Source organism: Strongylocentrotus purpuratus, unplaced genomic scaffold, assembly GCF_000002235.5.
Source record: "Strongylocentrotus purpuratus isolate Spur 01 unplaced genomic scaffold, Spur_5.0 spur5_scaffold_13, whole genome shotgun sequence".
NCBI lineage: Eukaryota > Metazoa > Echinodermata > Echinoidea > Camarodonta > Strongylocentrotidae > Strongylocentrotus > Strongylocentrotus purpuratus.
Window position 1 is genome coordinate 10,631,340 of NW_022145598.1, and position 15,162 is coordinate 10,646,501.

At 38.7% G+C, this 15,162-nt stretch overlaps 1 protein-coding gene across 1 annotated transcript; it reads left to right on the forward strand.

Annotated features, from left to right (window-relative positions):
* The first annotated feature begins 5,887 nt into the window (after positions 1-5,887).
* On the forward strand, positions 5,888-8,557 carry LOC753104. The gene is made up of 3 exons (XM_001177083.4): positions 5,888-6,325; positions 7,377-7,666; positions 7,917-8,557. The coding sequence occupies exons 2-3, from the start codon at positions 7,430-7,432 to the stop codon at positions 8,076-8,078; spliced, it is 399 nt and encodes a 132-aa protein (XP_001177083.2). The 5' UTR covers positions 5,888-6,325; positions 7,377-7,429; the 3' UTR covers positions 8,079-8,557.
* The last annotated feature ends 6,605 nt before the right edge of the window (positions 8,558-15,162 follow it).

A 15,162-nucleotide genomic window follows, 5' to 3' on the forward strand; every position in this document is an offset into this window, starting at 1 on the left:
TTTGTCGGTAATGTGTGGCTAGCCTTATGTCGGTAATCGGTGGCCTCTACAGCCCCCAACTGCGCAGCAACGAAGCAAAATATACAACGTCTTGCGACGTGACAGATCACTTTTCTCTAACTTCTAACCAATCAGAAGGCCTCGTTTTTTTTCCAGGAAGTGCCGGTGGACATTAATGCGCCAAATGTGGTTCTCAAATTGCACTGTTCAGATCCTTACTCTCGGAGGGGGTAGGAGAAAGAAGTTTTACATCATATTACTCCAGGAAGTGCCTGAAAATGCGCCTAATGTGGTTCTAAAATTCCAAATGCCTCCGAATCTAGGAGGTGGTTTTTAACCCCAACCCCCTCTCAGACCCACTGCTTGGACGCTCAGCTCCCTCGCCGCTAACGCCTTGCTCTGTCGCTTCGTACGGTGTTTCATATATTTCACCCCATGCGATTTTGTGCCCCCCCCCCCTCGGGTAAGACATTCCTGGATCCGCTACTGAAATATGGACCTTGATCCACGTCTCGAGTTTGCTTTTCCATCTTTATTTCTTCTGGGTTTCGCCAGTTGATTCAAGTTGATAAATTGTTGTAAAAAACTTTATAAACATAATACTGCACATGCATTCTGTATAGTGATAACTCGTTTACAAGTACATCACTTAACTACATGACACGTACGTATAGTAATATTATGAGTAGGCTATTCTTAGTTTTGACAGAAATCATTACAAATTAATTTCATCATTTTTAATTTTGATCGACTTACAGTGACAAAAAAAATATCGTAATGTTATGTATGGGTCAATTTGATCACTTTTTTATAGCATCAGGGCACATTATTTTGTTAATACAAGTAGGCCTATCAGATCTCCTTTGCTGATTTAGCTCGACCAAAAGAGATCAAAGGCCTATCAGTTTTGGCCAAAAAGTAGGCAAATGAACAAAAAATTTGGAAGGTCAAATAAGACTTTTTTTTAAAATCATGCAGCGCAATATTTAACATCGAAATTCGAAGCTTCCCTACAATTTGTTTTGAATAAAGCTTAATTAATTCATTAATTCTTATCTCCTATATTAGCTGGACTCCCCCCTGCACTCAGTGGTATTTAGCTAGGGTACTCTTATTCAAAATTCTAATTCTTTTTAAAAAATTAAAGCACCCCCCCCCCCCCCCTTATCTCCGGTGAGATCGAAAGTCAATGGCCGCGGGCCGGACCTTTAATTTTGTAGCGCGAAAAAGTACCCCATTTTACCAGAGATTTGGGGAACACGCGATCCCTCCGGCCCCGGTGTGTGTGTGTGTGTGTGTGTGTGTGCGAGGGTGTGTGTGTGTGTGTGTGTGCGGGGGGGGGCACATTTATGTCACCATCCTGTCCTAAGGCTACAATGAAGGCCATTTCGTGGTTGAAGAAGATGATGGAAGATGCGCCAAATTGTCTTGAGTGGGTATAAGTCTTGGCCTGCGCCAATATGTTTCATCAATATGCAAACTTTCCTCTGTGAAATGCATAATAAATTCGTTTTCAAGGGTTGCCAAGGAAAATAAATAAATAGTAGAAACAGACCATGGATAAAGAAATATACAGCTTGTTCGATTTGTTTTGAAGCATTATATTCAAAGACAGCTTTATCTTTATTATCCATATAAATAACGTCTATAATCACTCTAAGATGGGAGATAATACCAATACGGAATGCATTACGCAACGTCTAGACATAAAGGTCGAATCTCAACTTTATTTTTCTTATTCTTCTTTTACATTTCGAAGCGTTGCATGGGATCTTTAATAATCCTGTTTTTACTACATACATCAATGCCCCCATTTAAGCATTCTTTTAATCTGGTCACGCTTTGAAAAGTTTGTGGCCTAGCAATTGTCCCTACCACGATGCAGAACTCAGCGCTACAAACAATCGACAGTTCCCTCTCTTGTTCGTTTGCTAAATTCAATCAACTGAAATCTTGTTAGACCTGTTTACAATGTATTGTCATTATTCGAACTCTCTCCCTCTATCCGTCTCTCTCTCTCTCTCTCTGTCTCTGTCTCTTTCTCTTTCTCCCTTTCTCTAGCTTTTTCTCTATCTTTCTCCTTTCCCTCCTCCCCTCTCCCACTTTTTCTCTATTTCTGTCTTGTATTTCCTTTTCTCAATTTTCTGACAATGTGATAATTGCTCATTAATAATTTTCACCAATATGTATAGGTCATGGCCATTCACCAATGTTAAACAGTATAATAACAATTTCATAATGGCATTCGTATTAATGTATCATTTGAAATTTCCGTATTATGTGCATTTTACTTTTACAATGCTTCATTAAACTGAATCAACTCAATTCTCGTTCATTCGCTTACATTTTTTGTCATGAATATTGAACTCTTTTTTCTTTCTTGTTTCTTGTTTTTCTTCTCTTTATCCTTTCCCTCTCCCTCTCTTCCACTTTTCACTCTTTCTTTCTTCTTTCTTCTCAATTCACTGACAAACTGATTATCACCATTTTATAATGTACAATCATTTTTTCCCTTTTTTCCTTCATACTTTAAGTTATTACTGAATTTTTAAATCAACTGTTTTTAATGTATTTTCATATGATGCAATATGAGCAATGTACTTTAACTTATTACTGAATTTGTAAATCTACTGTTTTTAATGCATTTTTATATGATACATTGTGAGCCAATTATTGTTAGTGTTTGGACTTTTTATTTGGAATATTTGTAATAAAACCGAAATTGAAATGAATTTTTTTCTGTTGATGATCAAATAAAGAAAGCACCCTTTATAGATCAGGGAGAGTGTGAAAAAAGCACACAGTAGGAACCTTGTAATTTAAATATCAAGGGATGGATTAGAGTTTATTTCTGAAATGAAATGAAAGGGCTATTTTATTTTCAAGAGTCCTTTCACTTCATTTAAGAAATAACCTCTCTTTATATCTTAGAGACACTTTCTCTTGAAAGTAAAATAAACTCGGGAGCATCCTAGGGCTCCGCCCCAGAACCCCCGGTAGGGGCTCTTCCAGGACCCTAAAGCTGTGCCATATCGTACGGATCTATTAGAAAGCAAAATAAGCCCAATAAATAATTTGAATATTTATATATATATATATATATATATATATATTGTAACGAAACCGGTTCCTGTCGATGTTCTTCCCAGCAGCTTCTCTTGTCAGGATGCCCTTACAAAAAAAATCTATGATATTCCTATGGTACGGCTCTATGGTGAATGGTATTTCTATGATATATTATATGGTAGAATATATTTCTATGGTATACCACACAATTGCTGAATGGTGGAGTTCTATGGTCAATGATATATCATTGATGCCGTCCTATGGTGTATGGTATTTCTATGATATATTATATGGTAGACTATATTTCTGTGGTATTTCTGTTGAATGGTATCCCTATGGTGGAGGATATTTCAGTGGTAGCTCTATGGTGGATGATGACTTTATGGTATATCTATGGTGGTTATGTGACTCTATGGTGGCTCTAAAGTGAATGGTAGATCTATGGTAGCTCTATGGTGGCTGTATGGTGTATGGTATTTCTACGGTATGTTATATGGTAGAATATATTTCTATGGTATTTCTGTTGAATGGTATCCCTATGGTGGAGGATATTTCAGTGGTAGCTCTATGGTGGATGGTGACTTTATGGTATATCTATGGTGGTTATGTGACTCTATGGTGGCTCTAAAGTGAATGGTAGATCTATGGTAGCTCTATGGTGGCTGTATGGTGTATGGTATTTCTACGGTGTGTTATATGGTAAAATATATTTCTATGGTATTTCTGTTGAATGGTATCCCTATGGTGGAGGATATTTCAGTGGTAGCTCTATGGTGGATGATGACTTTATGGTATATTTATGGTGGTTGTGTGACTCTATGGTGGCTCTAAAGTGAATGGTAGATCTATGGTAGCTCTATGGTGGCTGTGTGGTGTATGGTTTTTCTACGGTATGTCATATGGTAGAATATATTTCTATGGTATTTCTGTTGAATGGTATCCCTATGGTGGAGGATATTTCAGTGGTAGCTCTATGGTGGATGATGACTTTATGGTATATTAATGTTGGTTAGTGACTCTATAATGGCTCTAAAGTGAATGGTAGATCTATGGTAGCTCTATGGTGGCTGTATGGTGCCCGGCCCCCCCCCCCCCCCCCCACTCAGGGGTCGGAATGACCGCATGCGTGTTGCCAAAATGTCCGGTAAAGGGGTACTTCTCATGCGACAAAGTCCGGCCCGAGAATTGTAAAAAAAAAAGGGGTGTATTTGACTTTTCACCCAGATATTTCTTTAAAAAGGGGGTGTTTTTTCTTTTTTTCTCTCATCTCTTTGGACTCCTGAGCAATTATTCCGAATTTAGCATTTTTCCTGATTTAGGGGGGTCTCCAAGGCAGGAAAAGCCCGCGAATAGCCCGCGAAAGGGGGGTTCGAAAATGTTGGCAGTCCTCAGTTAGGGGGTGCTTTCAAAAAGAGGGAACGAGCATATGCGTACCCTAAATAACACTGAGTGGGGGGGGGGCCGGGGTATGGTGTATGGTATTTCTACGGTATGATATTTCAGTTGACTGGTATATCCCTGTGGTATAAGATATTTTAGCAGTAGCTCTATGGTGGATGATGACTTCATGATATATTTCTAGTGGTTAGTGACTCCATGGTGGCTCTAACGTGGCACTTTTTACATAAAAAGGGCCCCTTTACTATAAAAAGTGCCCCTATTATTTTTTTTAAAGTGCCCCTTTTCCTTCGATAAGTTCCGGTTTTCCTTTGCAATAAGTGTCCATTTTCCATTATCATAAGTGCCCTTTTTCAATCTCTAGTAAGTGCCCCTTTTCAGATACGAGAAGTGCCCCTTTTCACTTTTGATAAGTGCCCCATTCACCTCTGATAATTTCCCTATTCAAATCTGAGAGGGGCCTTTCCCCTTTTAATAACTACCCCTTGTTTAACTCGGATAAGCGCACCTTATATTTTTACATGTGCCCCCTTTCCTTTCTAACAAGTGCCCCCATTTAAAAGAGAGCCCCTTCCCTTTATCATAAATGCCCCCTTTTCATCTATGAAAACAGTTACTTTTCATTCTTAAGTCCCTCTTCATTCTCATAGTCCCGTTCCATCTCTATTAAATGACCCTATTAAATTCTGAGAGGTACTCGTTTTATTTTGACAAGTGTCCCTTTTCCTCCTGATAAGTGCTCTTTTCATCTTCAATAACCGCCCCTTTTATTTTGCCCCATTTAAAAGAGAGCCCCTTCCCTTTATCATAAATGCCCCCTTCCCTTCCTAATAAATGCTCTTTTTCCTTCTTTTAAGTGCCCCATCCCCTTCCCATAATACCCCCTTTTCATCTCTTATAAGTGCCCCTTTTCTTTTCACCTCAGATAATTACCCGTTGTAATTTGACATGTGCTCCTTTTTTTTCTAATAAGTGTCACCCTTTTCGATAAGTGTCCCCTTTTCCTCTCATCACGTGCCCCTAATTTCCAGCTACTAAGAGCAATATCACCCAAAGCGCACTCGCATTTCTAGATGTTATAATTATGGTACTTATCAAAGGTCTTTTCAGTCTTCTGTTATGATAATGTAATAAACCCATCAGGATTGGGTTTTTCTTCTTTATAATTGATGTAATTTTTCGCACTGCGACCTCATAAATCTTATTTATAAAGATAAAAAAAATATTCAAATCATCCCTGATAATGTAATCACAATATAGGGGGTATATACAATTTTTTTTTTTTTAATATATATTTTCGCTTTGAGATTTCCCTTTGTAGGTGCCCTATTTATTTTCTCCAGAAAGTGCCCTTTTTGTTGGTGCCCCCCCCCCCGACCCCCCCCCCCCCCCCCCCCACTTTGGAAGTCGCTCCACTGCCTCTGTTTACACTCAATTAGTCTCAATCAATTAAAGAAATCATTAAATAAAAAATTCTAAACCAAATTGTAACAAGTAATGTATATCAGCAGAAAGTAGATAACAAGGGCTGTTTGCTGCCACCTTGTGCCCAAGATTTGAATAACTGTTCTAGCCGTTGGTCTCCAATTTCTACTCACTGAAAATGCTTCGCAAAACTCCAAAATATGTGAGGAAGAGGAAGGTGTTCAAAGGAGATCAATACCAGATATTACAGAAGAGTAACATGAATTCTGGAGAGGTGCCAGAAGAACTAACAGCTAATTCAGAGATCGAGGAAGCTTTCCCTGAATAAGTGTTTGGACAGCCCTATTTTTGGCCCTGGTCCCACATGTGAAGATCCGCGTCATTAGTGGCCCACAACTTGCAGCTGCTTTGCAAAAGGCTCACGTGTGTCTGGGAGGTATGTACTTACTATCAAACAATATTTTTAGTTTGCAAACTGTTACTTTGAGATTGTATTGCATGCTCAAGGGGTGAATGGCTCAAAAAGCCAAATCAAATGATTAAGAATAGAGTAAAGGAGGGGGTAATCGACCATCACCAGTTTTCGGCCGATCCGTTGGATGCATGGTAAAATCCCTTTAAAATCCATCGCATAACAGCATACCATATATCCCACACATACCATACCATACCAGAGTCACTGAAGAACCACATTTGCAATGGAAAATATATCCTAAAATATCACATTTTAGCGATGTAATCAGCGGTCCCGCTCCCCGAATCTGAAAAATTAAGTATCTTAGATTCTTACGCGTGTAAGGAATATGGGTACCATAAAATGAGCTTTATTTCAAGTATTTTTCAGATTTAGAGTCCGATTTTGTGTGAGTCGCAAGCTCAAAAGTATCTCATCGCATGTATTTAATCAATGCAGCCGGATACCGCAGCGCACACACGATATCTCTGTCTAATTCAGATTCCAATTTCTGATCACCGCTGAGGTAGTTTTCGGCACGGGAAGCTCCGGCTTGGGATACCTGCTCCGGCCGCTAGTGCTATAGATCAGTGGGGAAACGCATGGCGCGCTTGCTTGCTTCCTATTGACTTTGTACATGCGGCCGAAAACTGCCTCGCTAGGCCGAAAACTACCTACGAAACAGTGAAAATGGAAATGAACGTTGTCATGGCAATTCATGATTTTTTTTTCTGGGATTCTTTGTTTGTTTAAATAATAATAGTATTTACTTCATGATTTGAACAAGAAATGATAATAAATAGGAAGTAAAGAGTCCAAAAAATAGGATTTTGTCTTAAGTGGCCGAAAAACCCCTCCTTTACTCTATGGTGAATCGAAGTAGGGGCATCGGAATTGTCGTGAAATCTGTGAAAATGTGTATTTGTGTAATATACTACATGTATGTCATAACTAGCACTTTGTTATTATTTGGGGATTGTGCTTTTCAAAATATTTTCCCTGTTCCATAAAGTGTTTTGGATATCTTTTACAGGGCATCTCATTCCTCTGGAGAATTTGTCAAAGAGGAATGGGTTGAACTGCGCCATGGTCCTTGGTTGCTTCATTTGCAAGAAGGAGAGGACATTATCTTCATCAGAAAATGAAAACGAAGGACGTGGAAAGTCTGCAGAAATAAACCGCAGAGCTACTCTGGCAACAACGGAGGTTGGTTTGGCACGGGATAGCTTGTGCGACTTGCTGACCATCCTCGGAACAGCCCCACTAGTCGAAGCCCCTAGCTACAACAGGCACATAGCCACTTTATCTTCCTTATCCCAAGAGGTTAGTCACCAGCCTTGTGTTTTCTTCATTACATTATCTTCGCTGTATGTACATTTAATCCAAAATATTTTTATTTCTTAGTTATGGTCTATAGACAGTATAATACATGTACATCAATATCCCTTCTTGTCAAATCAAGGGATGAAAATTAATCAAATTTAAATATTTGTAATAGGGTCTAATAAGTAAGGGGCCTGAGGGAACTTGAAATTTACTTGTTATTTATTACAAACTCTTTTTTTTTTTGCAGACCAGTAAGGATCAGAAGAAGAAGGTGGCAGCATGCCTACGTCAAAGGGCCATGGACAAGGATCTGGCAGTGCCCTACGATGGAACATGGCATAGACGAGGTTACACATCGAATCATGGGGTGGGGGTAGTGATACCGATCGATACAGGGGAGATTTTTTGACACAGAGGGTCTATCAAAATTATGTAAACAGTTTGAGTATAGAAAGGGTTGGGTCTTCAGTGTTCTCAGCCAGAGGGACCTTGATCGCCTTCAGAGACTCCAAAACTGAGCAGCAATGCTTGTCTTTTCTGCTCCTCTACGAACTCACATACAACCTCTTTGACTTGAACTTCATTGTACATGTTTATACAATGTTTTAGAACATTTCTGTGCTGCAACTCAGTGCCTTAGTTTTTATTGTACATGTTTATACATTTTTAACTTGCCTTTCATTTTAGTCATGTTTACATACACACTATATATGACATTTTAGTTATTTAGAGGAACTAGGGTGATATATATGTGGGTATTTATTACACCTTAGTAGAATAAGTCCAAGTAATGTGTTGCAATTATGAACTTGCCTTTCATTTGAGTTTTTATTGTACATGTTTATAAATGTTTTAGAACAATCCTGTGCTGCAGGATTTTTAACTTGCCTTTCATTTTAGTCATGTACACACTGTATATGACATTTTAGTTGTTTCTTTTTAACTTGCCGATTATTTAGAGGAACTAGGGTGATATATATGTGGGTATTTATTACATTTTAGTAGAATAAGTCCAAGTAATATGTGTTGCAATTACGAACTTGCCTTTCATTTTAGTTTGTAGTGTACATGTTTATGTGATATATTTTTTACTTTCCTTTTATTTTAGTTTTTAGCATATACATGCATACAACTTTTGATATAAACTTCCAAATACATCCTGCAACTTTCATTCAATTCATTTTTTTAATAAGCGTAATGTGTGTATTGTAAGTTAACATTTAAGTTTAGATTTCTCAAAAATTCAATATATTATAGTCACCATTCTGTGTACTATAGAACGCACTACAGCCACCATTCTGCTAACCATAGATCAAGATCCAAACTACCATTCTGAATATACCATTTCAAAATGCTACAATTAAGCGTAACATTTTGTTGCATATTTTGAATGGTAGTGAATGGTAGATGAATGGTGGCTCTATAGTAGATGAATGGTGGCTCTATGGTAGATGAATGGTGGCCCTATGGTAGATGAATGGTGACTCTATGGTAGATGAATGGTGGCTCTATGGTAGATGAATGGTGGCTCTATGGTAGATGAATGGTGGCTCTATGGTAGATGAATGGTGGCTCTATGGTAGATGAATGGTGGCTCTATGGTAGATGAATGGTGGCTCTATGGTAGATGAATGGTGGCTCTATGGTAGATGAATGGTGGCTCTATGGTAGATGAATGGTGGCTCTATGGTAGATGAATGGTGGCTCTATGGTAGATGAGTGGTGACTCTATGGTAGATGAATGGTGGCTCTATGGTAGATGAATGGTGGCTCTATGGTAGATGAATGGTGGCTCTATGGTAGATGAATGATGGCTCTATGGTAGATGAATGATGACTCTATGGTGGCTCTATGGTATATGAATGGTGGCTCTATAGTAGATGAATGGTGGCTCTATGGTAGATGAATGGTGGCTCTATGGTAGATGAATGGTGGCTCTATGGTAGATGAATGGTGGCTCTATGGTAGATGAATGGTGGCTCTATGGTAGATGAATGGTGGCTCTATGGTAGATGAGTGGTGACTCTATGGTAGATGAATGGTGGCTCTATGGTAGATGAATGGTGGCTCTATGGTAGATGAATGGTGGCTCTATGGTAGATGAATGGTGGCTCTATGGTAGATGAATGATGACTCTATGGTGGCTCTATGGTATATGAATGGTGGCTCTATGGTAGAATATGTAGGTGTGGCCTAATTTGAATAAATGAATAAATTTGTCCCAATTATTAGGTGATACGTAACGAAGTCAACGTATCACCTTTTGATTTCGTCAAGATTTTTCTTTATTATTATTATTATTATTATTATTTATTTTTATTATTCTTCCTCGAATTTGTTCGCAGGATATCTCAAGACTGAATAAAGCCATTATCATGAAACTTTCAACGATGATAGATCTTAGTCTAACTTAGAACTGTGTGACTTTTCAGACAGTCAAGATCATCGTGACGTCATCCAGGCGCCATTTTGTGAAAATCAACTTATGATCATATCTTCATAAAGGAAAGCCATTTTTCATTCATATTTATCATGATTAAACTCAATATCCGTCCGGTCAATTTCAAGTCAATAAATGCGCGCAAAAATGCGCGTACGCTTATGTCCGCGCGTTTACGCGCGCGAAAAAAATTAAAATGCTCCAAATCATCCAAAATTTTTTTTACATCCGTTTCAGGCCATATGGAGCATTTGATAAAAAAATTACGCACACGCGCATGCGCGCGCATTTTCGCGCGTACTGGCATTTTGCAATATAGAATCGCCGAATTTTTTCTGTCATTATATTTGGTACATTTTTCCAAGCATTTTGATAACTTGTTCACCTTTTAATAACGCAATGAGCGTCCGTCAAAGTTGACAGCACGCGCAGATCTGCGTTATCTTTATCCACCATACATTGGCAAAAACATGCCTATACAAAATTCATTGTAACTGTTCAGAATGGATGGGAACTCCCAATATGTTTTCATATTTAGATAGATTATGAGTTGGAGATATGATTTCATGTCTCATTTGACCCTCAATTAACTCATGATGTCATCATAATGGCCTCCAAACTCAAAATTTCAATTTGCATATTATGACGTCAGCATATTTTTGGAAAATTAATTGTATCTCTGTAAATATTGATCAATTTTCTTTTAAATTTTGATATGTTCTAGCTGAGACAATTTGCTACAAGTATAGTCTCCACAATTTTTCATTTTGACTAAGGCATCAAGGCGTACTTTTGCGATTAAAGGAGGCATGTCAATTTTTCACATTTTGCGTGTATTCTCTATGGGACATGACTTTTTCTCAAAACTGGATTCTACACTCCTGTCTTTTGCGAGCGAAATCTCCCATATTTTAGCTTTGTTTTCGCTGAGCTTCGAATATGTTGTAGCTGAGACAATGAGCTATCAAAAGTGTGCACTTTATTTTTCAATTAGATGCCGGGATCATGCTCATATTTCACTTGCAAAGTAGGATTTCTGAATTCCATTTCCCGTTTACGTGTAATCGCTAGGGAGATGTTTTGGTATATCGGTAACGCACTTGACTTCCAACCTCGAGATCCCTGGTTCGATTCCGGGTGTCTCCAACACTTTTTTTTTCACTTGTTTTTTCCTTTTGACATTCACTGTACCATCTCCTTTGATTATTTAAACACGTAGATTCGCAAATAATGTCATAAATAACCTTTTTTACTTTATTATTACCCTATTTTCACTTAATCCATTACTTTTTGCGTGTAATCCCTATGGGAGATGACTTTTTTTTTCAAATCTGGATTCTACATTCCTGTCTTTTGCGAGCAATATCGCCGTTAATTCGGCTTGGATTTTGTTGATTTTTGAGTATGTTGTAGCTGAGACTATATGCTATCTAAATCAACCCTCTTTTTTTCAATAAGATGTCATGATCGCGCTTATGATCATGATCATGATCATCATGATCATCATTATCATAATGATGATAATCATTTATCAATTACATTTTCATTTCTTTGAATAAGATAAAAATCGTCAAAAGGTGTTCTTCATGATGTAAATTAGAGTCAAATGTGTAACTGGTTACTGCACAGGGTCAAAGGTCATATATTGTTTCAATCTATCTTCCCTAGATCCATGATGATCAAGGAGACACAATGTAATCTTGACATATGAATAGATCATAATGGGAGAAGCATATAAATGGGAGAAGCATTTTACAAAATAATATATCGTGTAATGCATTATTTGTTATGTAGACCATTATCATACGTATCACCTAATTCGTCTAAGTGACGAATTAAAGTCTAGTTTTAATTAGTTCTATGGTAAATGAATGGTAGATCTATGGTAGATTTGCTATGGTGTTTGTATGGTAATCTATGGTAGATTTGCTATGGTGTTTGTATGGTGTACCATAGAGATTTTTTTTGTAAGGGTGCCTTCTGCTGGTAGGTTTTCCTAGTCCGGTACCAATTTCACCGTGGATCCGTTTGGCAGAAATATACTGCCCCGTTGACGTTGACACCAGTTTGATATATTGCTCCGCACCACCTCTCGACCACCGTCTTCTACCAACCGTTGTACCGTCGTATACCACAAGCCAACTAGGCCAGTCCGCTTCTGCACCTTTCAGACGTCTATACCAGTCTGCTTGTGCATGCAACTCCAATTGGCCGCACCAGTTTGCTTCATGCACCTTCCAGACGTCTATACCAGTCTGCTTGTGCATGCAACTCCTATTGGCCGCACCAGTTTGCTTCATGCACCTCCAAACAACCAGACCGTCTGACTTCGTACAGTCAGCTTACTCGACCATGCCACTGGCTCTGCTACACAGTAGTCCCTGGTATTGTCTAATACTAGAACGTAAAAGACCCAACAAACACAACCTAGATTCTTACCATGGTCGTCACCCATGGAAAGACATGCAAACGATCATCTCAATCATTTCGTTGCACGCAATACTTTATTGGGCAAATATCCAAACATAATCTGATTGCCTTACAATGTAAGTGTGCCCAGTGGGCGACGGCAATTATGTAGACTATGACAGGAAGCGCACAAACAAGCAAGACACTTGATTTATATAGACATTTCTTATACATTTATTATTCTCGTTGGGTTTCCAATAATTACATAAACATTGATATAACTTCACTTTCCAATATCAGATTGAAACAAACCATATATCAAATGAAAGCACTAGTTTTAATCTATAAAACTAAACAAAAGAGAACAAGTAATTATTAATGGTAGAAAAGTAATAACACTAAAACTGTCAAAAACATGCACGATCAAACATTCTTGAAATTGACACGTGACTATATAGCGTCGTATATTTAACTTGAATTACGCCATCTACGCCGAAATAACTATCTACGAAATGAAACCAATTTCGTGACAATATATATATATATATATGTGTGTGTGTGTGTGTGTGTGTGGGTGTGTATATAATAAATGTCTTTGTCAAGTCAGGGAAGATAATATTAACTTTGTCAAGTCAGGTCAGATAAAATTATCTTTGTCAAGTCAGGAAAGATAAATTTATCTTTGTCAAGTCGGGGAGATCACATTATCTTGTTCAAATCAGGTCAGATAAGATTATCTGTGTCAAATCAGGTCAGATAATAACATCTTTGTCAAGTCGGGAAGATAATAGTATCCTTGTCAAATCCGGGTAGATCATTATCTTTGTCAAGTCGATGCAGATAATGTCAATGTCTAGTCAGATCCCACTGACAAAGAGAAATAATCTGCGGTTCTCCTCGCAGCTGCTTGTTGATAGGTCCAGCTCGGCGATCCGTCCAGCTGCCCGAGGTCCGACCAGGGGCGTCGCCAAAGGGGGGGGGGGGTGTGGGGGATGCGACACCCCCCCCCCCACTTGTCAGGATATTGTCGGTAAAATTGTGCTGCCGTCGGGGAAAAAAAGAGAAAAGGAAAAGAAAAGAAAGAAAGGAAAAAAAAGGATAGAAAGGAAAAGAAAGAAAAGAAAAGAAAAAAAAGAGTAAAAGGGAAAGAAAAGAAAGAAAAGAAGAAAGAAAAGAAGAAAAAAAAACGAAGAAAAAAGAGTAAAAGGGAAAGAAAAGAAACGGGGGGGGGGTGAAAGAGAGGAGAGAGGGGGGAGGTAAGAGCCTGAGAGAGGAGGAGTGGGAGTAAATAGAGAGAAGGGGTTTGTTGGCTGGAGTCGTCTCGTCGAGGGAGCAAGAAAGACATGGGTAAATATGTTGCTGTGTCGGGTCAGCTGTGTCGGTATTCTTGCTCGATCCCCGTGTACTATATCAATGCAGAAGTTTGAAGTCGGTGAGATGTATATTGTCGGTCCGCTACGACCTGTGACTTTTTATCCGCTGTGACGACTTCGAGAGTGACTACAACAATAATATTTTAATATATTTTAAAAATTAAAACTAAATTCAAACAAGGTTTAAGAGTCAACAACGGTACAACAAATCGTCTTCTTTCTCTTATAATTTAAGGAAACGTCCAAGCTTCCGCGCTTCGCGCGACAGGGGGATACTGAATTCAGACAAATAGGGCTTATTAAGAGTCGAAAACGGTACAACGAATCATCTTCTTTCTCTAATAATTTAAGGAAACGTCAAAGCTTCCGGGCTTCGCGCGGAAGGGGAAAACTTCATTTAGACGAGTCGAGAACGGTACAAAGAATCGTCTTCTTTCTCTAATAATTTAAGGAAACGTCAAAGCTTGCGCGCTTCCCGCTAAAGGGGGAAACTGAATTCAGACAATTAGGGCTTATTAAGAGTCGAAAACGGTACAACGGATCGTGTACTTCCTCTAATAATTTAATTAAACGTCAAAACTTCCACGCTTCACGCGGAGTGGGAGAACTCAATTCAGATAAGGATTAAGAGTCGAGAACAGTACACCGAATTGTCTGATTTTTCTCATAATTGAATGAAACGTCAAAGCTTCTGCGCTTCGCGCGGGAGGAGGGGGAGAAACTGCATTCAGAAAAGGAATATGAGTCGAGCACGGTTCAACGAATCGTCTACTTTCTCTAATAATTTAATTAAACGCCAAAACTTCCGCGCTTAGCGCGGGAGGGGGAGAAACTGAATTCAAACAAGGATTTACAGTCTTCTAATTAATCGTCAAAGCTTTCGCGCTTCGCGCGTGATTGGGGGGGGGGGGGGAACTTCATTCAGACAAGGATTAACAGTCGAGAACGGTACAATAAATCGTCTTCTTTTCCTAATAATTTAAGGAAACGTCTAAGCTTCCGCGCTTCGCGCGGAAGGCCTATTACCCACACCCCCTTAATGAGTGCGCTTCGCTTGCTCACTACCGCCCCTTCCTAAAATAAGATCCTAGCTCTACGCCTGCATTAAAATATATAGCTATGAATGCTGACTAAGTTCACGAAATAATTCGTATATTTGTGTCGTCGTGGAAAATGACCATTCGCGCATACGCAAGTACTACATATAGTCCATAGGAAAAACAATTTAGCCTTCGGCCCCGGGTTTATAAGGTTAAATGTGTAGATATTGG

Excerpts from the sequence above, each read along its gene's own strand:
- LOC753104 (XM_001177083.4), top strand. The coding sequence starts at position 7,430 with ATGGTCCTTGGTTGCTTCATTTGCAAGAAGGAGAGGACATTATCTTCA. Across the intron at positions 7,667-7,916 it reads TATCTTCCTTATCCCAAGAG|ACCAGTAAGGATCAGAAGAA; the intron begins GTTAGTCACCAG and ends TTTTTTTTGCAG.